This window comes from Balaenoptera acutorostrata, chromosome 2 (assembly GCF_949987535.1).
Source record: "Balaenoptera acutorostrata chromosome 2, mBalAcu1.1, whole genome shotgun sequence".
NCBI classification, from domain to species: Eukaryota; Metazoa; Chordata; class Mammalia; order Artiodactyla; family Balaenopteridae; genus Balaenoptera; species Balaenoptera acutorostrata.
Window position 1 is genome coordinate 83,759,054 of NC_080065.1, and position 14,903 is coordinate 83,773,956.

General features: G+C 34.2%; 1 protein-coding gene across 2 annotated transcripts in view; it reads right to left on the bottom strand.

Annotated features, from left to right (window-relative positions):
• CHD1 (chromodomain helicase DNA binding protein 1) overlaps positions 1 to 14,903 on the bottom strand; it is a 76,964-nt gene that overhangs the window by 14,921 nt on the left and 47,140 nt on the right. Inside the window, exons 20-32 of one of the 2 annotated variants that reach the window (XM_057541305.1) lie at positions 14,229 to 14,377; positions 13,758 to 13,854; positions 13,543 to 13,638; positions 11,341 to 11,517; positions 8,316 to 8,476; positions 6,980 to 7,021; positions 6,160 to 6,290; positions 5,326 to 5,464; positions 4,947 to 5,097; positions 3,486 to 3,608; positions 2,555 to 2,683; positions 1,846 to 2,109; positions 1,341 to 1,481 (exon numbers count right to left, since the gene is read on the bottom strand). In XM_057541305.1, coding sequence (XP_057397288.1) covers positions 1,341 to 1,481; positions 1,846 to 2,109; positions 2,555 to 2,683; positions 3,486 to 3,608; positions 4,947 to 5,097; positions 5,326 to 5,464; positions 6,160 to 6,290; positions 6,980 to 7,021; positions 8,316 to 8,476; positions 11,341 to 11,517; positions 13,543 to 13,638; positions 13,758 to 13,854; positions 14,229 to 14,377 — 1,800 coding nt within the window. The remainder of the gene's footprint in view (positions 1 to 1,340; positions 1,482 to 1,845; positions 2,110 to 2,554; positions 2,684 to 3,485; positions 3,609 to 4,946; positions 5,098 to 5,325; positions 5,465 to 6,159; positions 6,291 to 6,979; positions 7,022 to 8,315; positions 8,477 to 11,340; positions 11,518 to 13,542; positions 13,639 to 13,757; positions 13,855 to 14,228; positions 14,378 to 14,903) is intronic. The other variant, XM_028162668.2, reaches the window with a different exon arrangement.

Sequence of the window (14,903 nt, forward strand, 5' to 3'; positions counted from 1 at the left end):
GTGCAATTTCACCTACCTCAGTAATGGAGCAGATAGTGTAGGGGAAGCAGTTCAGAAAGAGTTCAGTGTTTTCACCTCAGAAAAGCAAAATCACACCATCACCCATTCCCACCCAATACAGAGGGGGTAAAAAAACCAAACCAAAACAAAAAACCAATAGAAAATGGATAGAGAGGCTAGATTAAGATCTAGGCCATAAATAGAAAGGTTAGCCTTAAAAGTTACTAAGGAATCACAACATGTGAACCTGGAGAAAAGATAAGAATGAAAGTCAAGAGATAAGATATATGTTCATTCAAGTAAGTAAGATGGAAGACAGGAGCTGAAACAGCTTACCTGGGAATGTCCCCAATATTCTCAGAGATTAGAGGGCTGTAAACAGCCAAAAGTGAGGAGGACAAGAAAACTGTGGTAGGAACTATGTTATTTAAAGAGCATATCTGGAACTGTATTAGGGCATGTAATGGAATCAGTAGGAAATGAATAAATGCGTTCTCAGTCTTAGTATCATCTAGTCAGAGTACACAGCAGGAGAAAATGGGACATGAAGGTGAGCTGGGGATCTAAAAGGACGTAGTAGGTTAAACACAAATATAATTTTAGAAGGTGAAAATTTCCATCTTTCAAGTATAGCATTTGATTAGTATCAGTGATAAAACTGACTTAAGATTACACCCATAGATTATTTGGGTTCCTGAATATATACAGCAAATAAACCCTTTGGAGAAAGGCCAAGATAGATTCTCCCTGACTTCGATGAATATAAAAGCATGGTAGCATGTAAAACCAGTATATTTTAGACCAGTGTTACTCAAAGTGTGGTCTATGAACCTGTGTTAGTCCAAAGCAGGATAGGTACAGAAAGTTTAGAAACCTTTATATCAGTTTGACAGTGCAAATTTATACCTACTGAATCTAGTAATACAACACCGGGGTTTATATTTTATATTCTTTTTTTCCTATTTTCATTTTTATTTTATTTTCTAAAAACACTGGTCTGTAAAAGATTAGAAAAGAAGGGTCCTTCACTGTAGATAAAAAGCACTGTTATATGGATAATAGGCTCAGGAATTGAAAAGTTTAAAATTCTAAAGCTGGAGGAAAAAAAGTTTATTCCCTAAATACCTTTTCTTAAAATCTTTAATTTATGAAGAAGTTTTTCTAGGTTGATTCTAAATTTAGGATACCTTTCAAAATTTAAATCTATTGCTTTTGTCAACTTGAACTGCAATGCTATCAAATTCAAACATATTTCTAAAGTTAAAGTTTTAAAAGATGAATATAAATTAAATAAAATGTTATATGAATTATTCCTAATAACCAGAAACTTTACTACTTACTATGCTGAATGTCTTCTGATCTAGCTCTTCAGATTCTTCAGATATGGGAACTGGTTCACCACTTGCAGTGATATGAACTGGAGCATCCGACACTGAAGATTTCTTAGATCTTTCCTTGCTATCAGACTTGGATTCACTCAACTGATGAAAAAGAGAAAATAAAACAAAAACATAACAACAACAAAGGCAAAAATGATTAACACTTCCAGAAGAACTATGGTCTCATTTTATTCTATAAAGTTTACTCACATTTAACATTCTTATCTATTTTATCTTTCCCCCATTTCATTTGGGGAAACCAAAAAAAAAGCTATTCTGTAACATTCCTTTTAGGTAAGGCATCTAAAAAAGGATTCAAACCTGTTCTTCTCCTCTACTAGATACCCATATGCATTTTTAAAGAACTCAGTTATTGAGACTAATTGGGCTGACAGGCAATTTATTCTCCTAAACTGTAAATATCCTGTTGTGTCACTTTCTAAATTTTATATTATGATTTGCATACCTTTTCTTCCTTTATGTCTTTTTCTTTCTGTATAGCTTCTTTTACTTTGTTTTCTCTTTTCTCTTTAAAATCTTTTTCCTTTATATCTTTCTTATCCTCTTTTTCTTTTATCTCCCTTTTAAGTTCTCTTTTATTTTCCTTTTCTTTCGCTTCCCTCTTTTCTTCTGGTTCCTTCTTTATACAAACATCTGGCTCAGGTTTTTCTTCACTGTCTCTTTCTGTTTTAACTTTTTTATTTGGATGTTTCACAGAAGTGATCTCATCCTGAAAAGTGCAAGTATGGCCAATGTATTACTAACCAAATCTCGACAAAGACTAATTTCTTTTCTTTGCATGACTATGGATTGCATGTATGTGGATTCTGAGAGAAGTAATTCAGAATCCCATCAGTAATGATACATGCAATATTTACCTTCCTATAAAAATTAAGGTAAGCCAATCCCATTCAAAATTCATAACAAAATTAAAGGAGACAGAATGTCTTTAAATGGCAAATGTTTGAAAAGGAAGGACCTTTGCTCTATCCCTCTAGTGAAATATAATCTATTGGATGGGTGGGTAGAATTCTGTTCTGTAAATGAGACTACATAACAAACTATAAAAAAGAACTTCAGTATCTAAAAGTAAAATTTCAAGCCTTACTTCAAACTTCAAATATGCCATGTCCCCTTTCTATATAACAGGTTGCTTTTCTAAAACACATTCTTACCTTATCATCATCTTCATCAGACTTTTCTGAGGGCAGGGGAGAAGAATCGCTCTTTATTTCCTCTTTCATTTTTATAGACTTCATTGCTTTATTCTTCTTAGCTCTTACTTTCCTCCTTTTTGAACCTCCCTAAAAATAATTATTTTTATTCTAACCAACCCCACAGATTCCATTAAAAAAAAATCTTAAATACCACATCTATAAAGCTAAAGAACACACACTCCAACCCAATCCTTAATCTGCTGGCACTAAGCTACACCAATCTTAGAAAGTTATTATCAACAAAAGTGATATAACTTAATGAATCAAGTACAAATTAATGTGAATAAATGCTAACCAACTGTAATTATTTCTTAAAAAAAAAAACAGAGTAGAGAGAAATAGGAGGGTTGTTCACCTCCCTAAATTATTATTATTTTCAACTAAATCCAATGTCACCAGAGATAGCCTTAGAAATTATTTTTAATAGTACATAGGTAGTTACTGACACTGTGGTCACAGGTAAACTTTCAAGGGTTGCTTTAGTTTCCAATCACCTCTCTTTTAGTGTCTTTTTCCTTCTTTTGTGAAACACCCTCATAAATAAGCTTGGTAATCTTTAATGCTATTCCTTAAGCTGCCCAATGTCGCCAAATGAAACAATAATGGAAGCCTGTCCTCTCAAAAAGCACTCCAATCCACTCCAAAAGTTGCTCCCACTCTCTCTCTAAATACTAGGAAAAAACAGATCCCATTCTGAAAGATAGGACTCACTAGAGTTTTAACATGAATGCTGAGATCATTTAAGGCAAAATATTACCATATTCAAATAAAGCTAAATTACAGATAAACATACTGATGAGCCCATGCTAACCACAGGTGCCTAGGGTGATCAGAAAACTGGATTTATCTTATTCAAAAGTAAACTGCTCTTAAGCATATGTTAACTTACTGCACCAGAAAGCCTCTGAGCTTCTTTTCTTGCAAGATCTTTACTAAGTAATTTGATGAGGTAGTCCGCACGTGTCTGTAACTGTTTTGCTTGTGGTTTTTTATCAGGATCATCTGGAAGAATCTGAAAAGCAATTAATTTTTTCATCTTGTCTTAATAAATAACATGAGAAATAATAATCATTGTTTAAAAAAGGCTTACTCATTTAAAAAATATGTATAATTCACTAACAAGTTACAACTCTTAAAATCTGTAGGAATAAACAGCTTAGAATGCAAAATACATTTTTTATAGCTATGCCACAAAGATTCAATTTCTCTGGGAATGAATTCTAAATACACGAGAAAAATATCCCTCTATTCAAAATGAGACTACACAGTATGAGGTTAGAAATTTCTTTCAAATTTGTAATGGTGTATTGGCATTCAGTGTTATTAAACATCATAGTATTCTTAGATTTCCTTCCTACTCAACAGTATATTTTAAGTATAAAGTATACAAAAATTCCTAGAATATAAAGTATCATCTATCAGGACTTCCAGGGTGGTGCAGTGGTTAAAAATCCGCCTGCCAGTGCAGGGGACATAGGTTCGATCCCTGGTCCAGGAAGATTCCACATGCTGCGGAGCAACTAAGCCCGTGCGCCGCAACTATTGAGCCTGCGCTCTACAGCCTGCATGCCACAACGACTGAAGCCCGTGTGCCTAGAGCCCGTGCTCTGCAACAAGAGAAGCCACCACAATGAGAAGCCCGCGCACCACAACGAAGAGTAGCGCCCACTCGCCGCAACTAGAGAAAGCCTGCATGCAGCAACAAAGAACCAACACAGCCAAAAATAAAAAATTAATTAAAAAAAAAAAAGTATCGTTCATGTAGAAGATGACCCAAAGCATGTACTGTGAGGAAACTTTTATAATGAAAACATAAACTAATTTTGTTTCACAGTAGCAAATGACAAATATCTGAAGGTTCCCATTTGTCCATGAAGAAGTAAAATATAAAAAGATAAATGATAAGCATAGGGCAATGCTTCCAATGTTTTCCATTCTAGGCAAAGAAATGATCATAACTAGTGTGGTGGCATCAAATCACCAAATCTCCTAAACATTGTTTGTTATTTAAAAAAAGCATATAAACACACACACATAAAAAACAATCCTTTTTTGCTCTTGAATAATATAATGACTGAATGACAGACAGGTTTACTTTTAACCTGATACTATGAAGAAAAATATAGCTATGCCTTAATAACAAAAATGTAATTTCAGAGGTAAAGCAGAATCTAGAGATCATTTAAATTCAATCCCTTCATGAAAACCAGATTCCAAAGAAGCCAAGGTCACACAGCTAACTAGAGCCATGGTTTCCTGACTCCCAGCTGAGTTTATTTCTAACATAATTTAAAGGCAAAAAATTCAATTTAACATCAGTGGTCAACAGAATCAAGAAATATTTAAGTACCTTGTGTGTCAGACTGAGGTCAGGATCCATTTTAATCATTTCCCAGCTTCCATATCCGTATTCGTAGATACCAATTAACAAATTGGAATCATCTTCTTTGCCCCAGTCTATATCAAAATGAGCTGCCTTCGTGTGGCATGGGATGATATACCTATCATTAAAGTTAACAGCCACTGTCAAGTTATAATTGCCTTATTAAAAATTAATTTTGAAAAACATATCTGAGTCATTACAACTTCAAAATACTATGCTTTATTTTATTTTTAAAAACATTTTATTCAAATTGGCCAATGGCATAAAAAACATTTTTAACATACATTCATATCCAAATTATTGAATAACAACAAATATTTTACAATGGAAAAAGTAAACAACTCACTGCTTTCTTTCTTCTGGATCTGAAGGAATGGATTTGTGCAACGGTATTAATTCTTCTTCATGGGAGATGACTAGCTTGGCATTCACCTGTACTCCTGATATTCGGAATGTTGGACCCTTTACTTTTCCAAGTCTACCACCTTAATTTATTTGAAAAAGGATATTAAAAAGTATAAAATATATACTACGAAACACAAAGCAAAATATGTTATTACTTATATAAATAAGTACTATTACTTATTTACCTATATTTTTAAGTATTACTTATTTGTGTTAAGGGGAGGCTTGCTGGCAAACCTAAATTTCACTCGAGATTTTTCAGTACATACTACTGATTATAATATAGCACACAAAGATTCACAAAAAGCATTTCATGTACTTTAGCAAATGCATAAGATACATCAATCTATTAATATGTCAGCCTTTCTAAATAAGAGTTCCAGTATTTTTTTCAGTACATCTAATTACTGAATCTATTTTTATTTAGATAGATGAATTACAAAATAAGTATAATGAAGTAACTATGCTAAAACCATTATCACATGTGTACACTTATAATATCTCATCTATACTAAAAATATAGTACAACTAACAATAATTCCTGATGTTACCTCCCAGCCAGAAAATATACCAGGCAGATGGATTCTACTGCCTTCAATAATACAATTCTGCTGCCCATTTTCTATTATCCAGAAATGGCCTTGCTTTGTTTTATAAAGCATCTTTTAAGACTAATGAATAGGTAACTTAAGATGTAATACCTAACTAACTCAATAAAAGCATATTTTGAAAATTCCATTTACCTCTCTTTAAATCACTTTCATTTTAGTATTACCTGTTCGTTCTGTTCCTGAAGAATTGTCCTTTAAAGCTTTAATGCAACCATTATGTACCAATTCTCCTAGTCGTCTGAGGTCTGTCTCTGACTTATCAACTAATTCAGCATCTCGAGCAATTGCATCTAATCTGTAATAAAATAATACAATTTTCAGGTAAATATGCAGAATAAAATGGAGCCATTTAAGACAGATATTATAAGAGTAAAGTTCTATAATTTTTTTATTACTATACACTGAGAAAATATGAATAATGTTCAAAACATTTTTTTCATCATCTAAAATAATTATGTAAGTATTTCATTGTAACTTCATGCAAGTCATCCCAAAATAAAACTGAAAATATCTCTATTTTAAGATGGAGTTTTGGGGAGAAAAATAGAATTAAACCAATTTGAGTCTCTGCCACTCTATAATTAAGATAGTGGTTATAGCAGTTATTGAGAATAACTGTTAAACAAAATTGGTCTTTAAGTCAGAGGCTAGGTTAGCAACCTAGCTTCTCTACGGATGAATCTGCTATTTTATAAGCTTGTGATGAAAAAGTAAGAAAAAGCATTTGAAAAGTAGCTTACAATTATAAAAATGCAAATGTTTTACAGGCCATGTATTTTATAGAAAACTTCATTTCTAGGTAAAACTTTAGAGACTAGAAAGGATTAAGGATAGTACAAAAAGCTTTCAAAAATCTATCTGAAATTTGCTTTCTACAGGTTAACTTTGTAAAAACCTTTTACAGCAAATTTAACAATAGTACAAATAAAGCTGACAGCATGTGATACATTCTATAATTCTATTGAGAATGACAGATGTATTTACCTTTCCAGAGGGCCACCAAATTTCTTGTAACTCTTGATAAACCTAACAGAAATTAATTGTTTGGTTTAAATGTGAGCTTCACTATTCGTTAAAAAATAGATATAAATATATAGAAATAATACTTGTTAGTATAAAAATTAGTTCAAGGCACTGTTACTAACAAAAATGAATAAACTATGCTAGAATCAAAACATTAAAACATTAAGATGAACCACGTAAGACAAGATATATTTTTTAACACCCAGGATGATGTTTAGAAACCAATATAAATAAAACAGAAGCTAAATTTTATTTTAGAAATTATTTTTTTCACAAGACAAAAAAGGTTCAAGGCTACCACAGGAAGTGTCTCCAGAATTATCAATCATATTACACCTCCTCACATTTCAAGTGTAGATAAAAGTTTACTGAGTATAGCTTTAATTCAGATGTATGGTATTATACCAACAATGGAAAAATAAATATTACTTAAGAACAAAGCTACCCAAGTGGTTGATGGATGGGGGAAAATATCCAGGAAAAGTAGAAGTTGAAATGCCTCTTCAACTAGAGACAGAAAGTCCAGCAAATCAGGTGGTCACAAAAGTACCCTAAACAAAATCTAACAATATATTTAGTTTTCTGGTAGAAAAAAATGAGGAAGAACTTTATTAGTCAGGTCTAAGATTTAGAAGAAAAGAGTTACAATGGCTTGAAAGAAACAAACTCTCAAAATACAACAACGAACAACCTTTCACAAATTTCATATGCAAAAATATTACATAAACAAAGTAAGCTGCTATCCCATTCCCCTTAAATAAATCTGTATATATGAACAAACATATTTTGAAAGAAAACTACAATTTATCCTGCCTGGCCAAACTTACCTCAACTCCTATTTGGACATATCAGAAACACTTTTAACATGGTTAGTTTCAAAAAACCAATCATCTCAGTGTAAAAAAACTAGAAAAATATGGAAGTAAATTACTCCCACATAAAGAGTAATGCTGGGAGTCATAAACACAGTCAGAATTTTTAATAAATCTAATGTACTGAAATATACATTCATTATTCAAAAGGGCCACTATTCTGAACCACATTAATAAAACCAAAATAATTTAGCTGTCTAAATAGAGTAACCAATAAATAACACAGCAAAGATTAATGGCAAATTCATTTTTTACCCATAGTTATAAAGAACAATCAAAAGCAGAACCACCCAATCCCTACACAATTATCATATATTTGCCTCCTCTAAAACTTTCATCTTAATCTTTAAAATTTATGGAATTTGTTTTAATTTCACCCCCTACTAAAAGCAAGTTGAAGTAAAAATGGTCTTATGTCATCTTACCGCCGAATTTCTGCATCACTAAATCCTTTAATATTTTCCCGAGGGATAGTTCGTGGTCTTCCACGTTTCTTTGGCCTTTTCCTTTCTGAGACTGAATCACTATCAGATCCAGAGTATCTCCTACTTCTACTGCGCCTCCCTTCACTTCCATTGAAACTAATCTGGAATTTGAAAATAAAATTTTGCCCAAGTTTAGGTAAAGCAGGCTTCTATGTTAAGGGCAAAGAAAACATTATAAAACATTGACAAAATTAACAAATATGTATCAAAAATATTCTATAAACAAAATTAAAAAGCAAACAAAACAGAAAAAATATAGCACATTAATGACAAAGAGTTATTAACAGCCTTAACACTTAAAACATTCTCATAAATCAGCAGGAAAATACCCATTATCCTTTTGTAAAAATATATGAAAGGTTATTAAAAAGCAATCAAATAACATAAACACAGAATTATACAACCTCATTGGTATATTTCTTAAAATGTGAGTTAAAGTTACAGTGCAATGTAGTTCTTTCTTTAATCCATCAACTAGACCAATACTAACTAAGCAATAATAGCCAAGACTGGTACTGGTATAGAATAACAGTCAAACAGCTCTGGTGTGTATTTAAACTGGGACAGAGGGCAATGTGGCAATATTGTATCAAACGTCTTAAAATTTATCATTCTGCTGACCCAGCAACATCCCTACTAGGCATTTTTCTTGATATCAGAAGTGTAAAGGAACACTGGCCAAGTCATTTTTATCATAAAAATTAAAAAAAAACATTGTAAACAATCTAAATGTTCATCAAAAAAAAAAAGATCAGATAATCTATACAACAGAAAGCTGAGAAGCCATTAAAAATTTTGTAGAATGACTAACATTCATTATATACTGCCAAAAGGAAGAAAGCAAGTCCCAAATTAATGACTCCAATTAAACCTGGCAAATGATATGTATTAAAAAAATACTAGAATTATGTATACTATATACTGTAATAATATTATTACTATGATATCTCTGAGTGGACAGACATTTTTCCTGCAAGTCTTTGGAGTTCTTCCAAAGCCTCAATACATATTCTGAATCCCTAATATGCTGAAAGCTAATTGAAAGTCAATGATGGTATTTAGTTCTTATTTGTTCTAACCTTCTCCCATCCTTTCACCAGATCTAATATAATGCTGTGCTTCCCTTGCACTATAAAAAGAAACCACTAAGGGGTTTGCAGAAATAAACACAAACAAGAAACTACACATACAATTACTCTCAGACCAAACACAAATTACTTGGCTCCATTTCTGCCTGGGATATAAAAGTTGGTAGGCTGCTCCCACTCTAACAACAAATCTAATCTACAAAATAATAACTTTTATTACACACATCAAAATCACAAGGCAATCTAGTAGTCTAAAATATAAGGAAATAAAGCAGATTATAAGAAGAGATGGAGGGCTTCCCTGTGGCGCAGTGGTTGAGAATCTGCCTGCTAATGCAGGGGACATGGGTTCGAGCCCTGGTCTGGGAAGATCCCACATGCCACGGAGCAGCTGGGCCCGTGAGCCACAACTACTGAGCCTGCGCGTCTGGAGCCTGTGCCCCGCAACGGGAGGGACCGTGATAGTGAGAGGGCCGCGCACCGCGATGAAGAGCGGTCCCTGCACCGCGATGAAGAGTGGCCCCCACTTGCCGTAACTAGAGAAAGCCCTCGCACGAACCGAAGACCCAACACAGCCAAAAATAAATAAATAAATAAATAAAGTAGCTATAAAAAAAAAAAAATTTAAAAAAAGAAGAGATGGAACTTGGACACTGGCTCACTTGTGAAGAGCATGAATGGTAGACATCAAGTACCATTCAAGCAGGAAAGAGGAAAGTCAGCTAATATTTGCTAAAGACTGAGTGTGAGCTACCATGAGAGCAGAGGATCCCTGGGAACCAAAGACACAGGGAGAACCTGTACCCACTCTCAGGCGCTTCTCCACAAACCTCCACCAGCTGCTCATGAGACAGACTGGAAACAGGGCTGGAGATTACAGAAAACTTTCCTTCATGGTGAAGGCCTAGAGAAAGAGAGTAGTCACCTTTGAGGGGACAGGCAGAAAGCCTGGCCAGACCCTTCTCACCTACTGAACCGAGGACACAGAAGAAGACCTAATACAGTTGTAGGAAAAGAAAAAGAAAACAAAAAACTAGCAGGGCAAGGATTAGGGTAGGGTGGGTTCCTCATTTCCCTCAGACTCAAAATTTAAGGAGATACCAAAAAATTCAGTAATCAGGACAAATAATCTTGTAATGCAACAGTAGTCTAAAAACAGAAGTTAACGCAAAGAGCTCTAACATTAAAGTTTTTCCTTTTGCCACAGGACCCAATATAGCTTGGCATGGCGCTGCTACCATTATTTAAAAATCTACCATTTTGTTCATTTGGGCCATAAAATAAACACCAACAAATTTTTAAAACTTCAAATCACACAAGGTATGCTCTCTGACCATAAAAGAATTAAACTAGAAATCAATAGCAAAGATACTTGACAAATCTCCCAAATATTTGAAAATTAAACAACATACTTCTAAAAAAACCCTATGGGTCACAGAGGAAGTCACAAAAGATATCGGAAAATATTTTGAAATAAATGAAAATGAGAACACGACAAAAATCAAAATTTAGGAGATTTAGAAAAGGTAGTGCTTAGTGGGAAACTTGCAGCATTAAATGCTAATATTAGAAAAGGAAAGTCTTGATTTAATGATCCAAGTTTACACCTTTAGACACTTAAAGGCCTAGATAGTTTCCCTAACACTGCCAAACATTTAACGAGAAAATAATAACTTATCCTACACAAACTCTTCCCAAAAATAGAAGAGGAGGGAACACTTTCCAACTCATTTTATGAGACAGGCATTATTAAATCAGATGAAGTCATTACTAGGGAAAAAAAAAAAGCTAAGAATCAATATTTCTCTAAACTAAAAAGACAGTCCATATGTAAATACTCTTACAATACAGAAATATCTTTTAAATTAGAAAGTCACCTGTTTTGCACAGTTTCTCATTCTGGGGAGCATATAAATTTCTTCAAGTTCCTTTTGTCTTTCTTCCTCTTCTAATCGTCTTCTTTGATCTTCAGGAATGATTTCTTCCCAATTCTTTGAATTTCTTTCAGGTTCCAACTCAATGTCATCCTCATCCATATTTGAAAAGTTGGCAACCTGATAAATTCCAGAATTTTAGCAGAATAAGATTAAAGAAGAACTCATCCTTAAATTATATTTTTCTTTTTTAGCAGGAAGGAAGAGGCATACCAGAATAAGATAATATAACTTAAATAGCCTCAGGATAATGAATATGACTATGGGTTAAACCAAATATGACTGCTAAGCTAAGTTTATTTCTTCATGAGGTCAAAGTAGATCAAACCAAATGACTTCTAAGAATTCTCTTCCAGGAATGATTCTCTTTTGCCTTGCTTATCAACAAAATTATTACTAATAACAGAACTAGAGGAAGTTAACAGAGTAACAACAAAGTAATTTATAGAGTAAATCGCTAAATCACCTTCTGCAGAAATTACCACACCAGTCCATTAATTACAAAGTGCTATAGAAAAACCCAAAATTCTTATTTTTATGATCATAAACGAAGTACCTAAAGAGCTAATGACAAGACACAAGGAGCTCTGAGACCATAGATAAATTTATTTAGGTTCCCTAAGCCCTAGTTTATTCAACTCTGAAAACAGGGGGCTAGTAAGAGCTCACTAACTTTTGTGAGGATTAAGTAAGATAATGCATTTAAAGAACTGCACAGAGTCTGGTACACAGAAAGCACTCATTAAAGCTAACTGCCAATACTAGTACATTAAAGCTTACAGATAACTGAAAAGACAAGAAAACTATGCTCATGCTATATAAGGAATGGGGCTGAAAATATAGTGCTTGTTCTCTCATGTATGCTATCTAAATGTTGATGATAGCCTTAAAGCCAGCTGTGTATGAGTAGCAACTCACTGGTATAAACATAATCTGTATTTATTCAAGTTAACTTATCAGTGACTTTTTCAAATTGCCAATTAGTCAAATTAAAAGCAAATAGTATAACAATGTGTAAAAAAACAAAAGTTCATTAGACAATACCCAGAGTGAGTGCCAGTTCCAGAAAACTTTACCTCTCACCAGGATTACTGAAATAGTCTTCTAACTTTTCTTCCTGCTTCAATTCTTGCCTACTACAGTAAATCCTCTGCACTGCAGCCAGAATGATCCTCTGCATTGCAGCCAGGGTGATCCATTAAAATTGCAAAAGTTTCTATTCACTGCTGTGTCTGTGTGTGGCACATTGCAGGTGCACAATAAATATGTGTGAAATGAATGAATGACATTAACTGACTCTTAAAAACCTCCAGTTGTAGGAAATGGCTAGGATATAGAGGAACCTGCTTCTTTATGCTAAACAACTGGCACACACTTTATGAGGCTGGTTGACTTTAGGACTCCTTGCAACCTTTTAGCCCTCACCTAACCAGGGGTATTTGTCAGTGTTACTGCTTACTTTGTCTGACTGATTTGAGTCAAACTTGAAAACTTGAGTTTTCTTAGTTGTGATAATGCTTAAATTAATCTGATGTCAAAAACTGCTCCAATAAAGATTAGCTAAAGTCTTCAGTCATGAAAATGTAACTGTTCATAAATGATTTGGTCCCTTTCAAATCAGGTCACTACTGGTTTGTCAGAATAAGAAAGAAAAATTTTTATACACCAAAGCAAATTTTAAGACAAAGATGTTTTTAACATTTTTTTAGATTATCATGCTGATCCTGCTTAAAGAAAGAAAAGATGGGGCTTCCCTGGTGGCGCAGTGGTTGAGAATCTGCCTGCTAATGCAGGGGACACGGGTTCGAGCCCTGGTCTGGGAGGATCCCACATGCCGCGGAGCAGCTGGGCCCGTGAGCCACAATTACTGAGCCTGCGCGTCGGGAGCCTGTTCTCCGCAACAAGAGAGGCCGCGATGGTGAGAGGCCCGCGCAACGCGATGAAGAGTGGCCCCCGCTCGCCGCAACTAGAGAGAGCCCTCGCACAGAAACAAAGACCCAACACAGCCATAAATAAATAAGTAAATAAGTAAAATTTAAAAAAAAAAAAAAAAGAAAGAAAAGATGAATAAAACACTAAATGACAAAAAAAATCATCCCTTATCAATTTATATAATTATAAAGAAAAGTTTAAAAAGAAAACTACCTTGAACTGAGAAAGTAATTCATCTCCTACAGTTAAAGGTCCTGGTTCATTTTCATGAGTTTCAGCCCTCTTCAAGATTTCATCTATATCCATTTCCTAAAATAAGAAAGAAATCTTTATTTTAAATATGCTTTATGTTTTAAAATAAATATACTTTACATTTATGGCTTAAAAAATGACACATTTTGAGACAAGTTTGTTTTTGTTTGTTTTACCTGGGGCTCTTGTTCTTCTCCCTCGGGCTCCTTAAAAAGTTCCTCAGCACCAAACTTTAAAATGGCTGATAACTCTTCTTTATTGAAAGGAGTAGAACTAAAATCAGGAAAAACAAAAATACTTAACACTAACAGTCACAAATTTAACATTTACATAGCACTTCTATGAATTATTGACATAGTCACCTTTACAACAGTTAATATGACATAGATAAGTGAAGCATTACTAGTATACTTATTTTAAAACTAAAGAACTTGAAGCTTAGGGTTTTCCCCCAAGATTACAAAACTAGAGTGGTGAAACCATGTACTGAATGTATGCCATTGACGAGAAATTAGCTCAGTGCTTTAAAAAATAAAATAACAACACTAAATACAGTACTTCAATGACCTGTTTACACTATGTAACATTTCAGAAAAATGAGTATAGTATGATTCTAAAAGGACTTTTTTTTTCAGTAAAGTAACTACCTTGAGGGAGCAGAACCTGTGTGTAATACTGTCTTCCCAGTTGTGTCCATTCTTTGAATCACAAGATGATCTAAAACCATCTTCTTTTTGGCCCTTTCAAGAATATCCTCTTCAACTGATCCCTTTGTAACTAGACGATAAATGTTCACCTGTAAAGATACACACGATGAAACTTAAAGTGCAGTAAAAAGGATTCGTTTTGCTAATGTTAAATGCCCAAATATTGGTACACAGACTGATGTTCATCCGACGTGAAATTTTCACTGGTCAAAAGCAATATGAGGGGCTTCCCTGGTGGCGCAGTGGTTAAGAGTCCACCTGCCAATGCAGGGGACACGGGTTCGTGCCCCAGTCAGGGAAGATCCCACATGCCACAGAGTGGCTAGGCCCGTGAGCCACAACTGCTGAGCCTGCGCGTCTGGGGCCTGTGCTCCGCAACGAGAGAGGCCGCGACAGTGAGAGGCCCGCGCACCGCGATGAAGAGTGGCCCCCGCTCGCCGCAACTGGAGAAAGCCCTTGCACAGAAACGAAGACCCACCACAGCCTAAATAAAGAAATAAATAAATAAATAAATTTAAATTTCTAAAAAAAAAAAAGCAATATGAAAATTAAAAAATATAAAACTAAGTTTCTTCAATTTAAAGACTGAGAGTATGTCCTTCCTTCTTACATTTT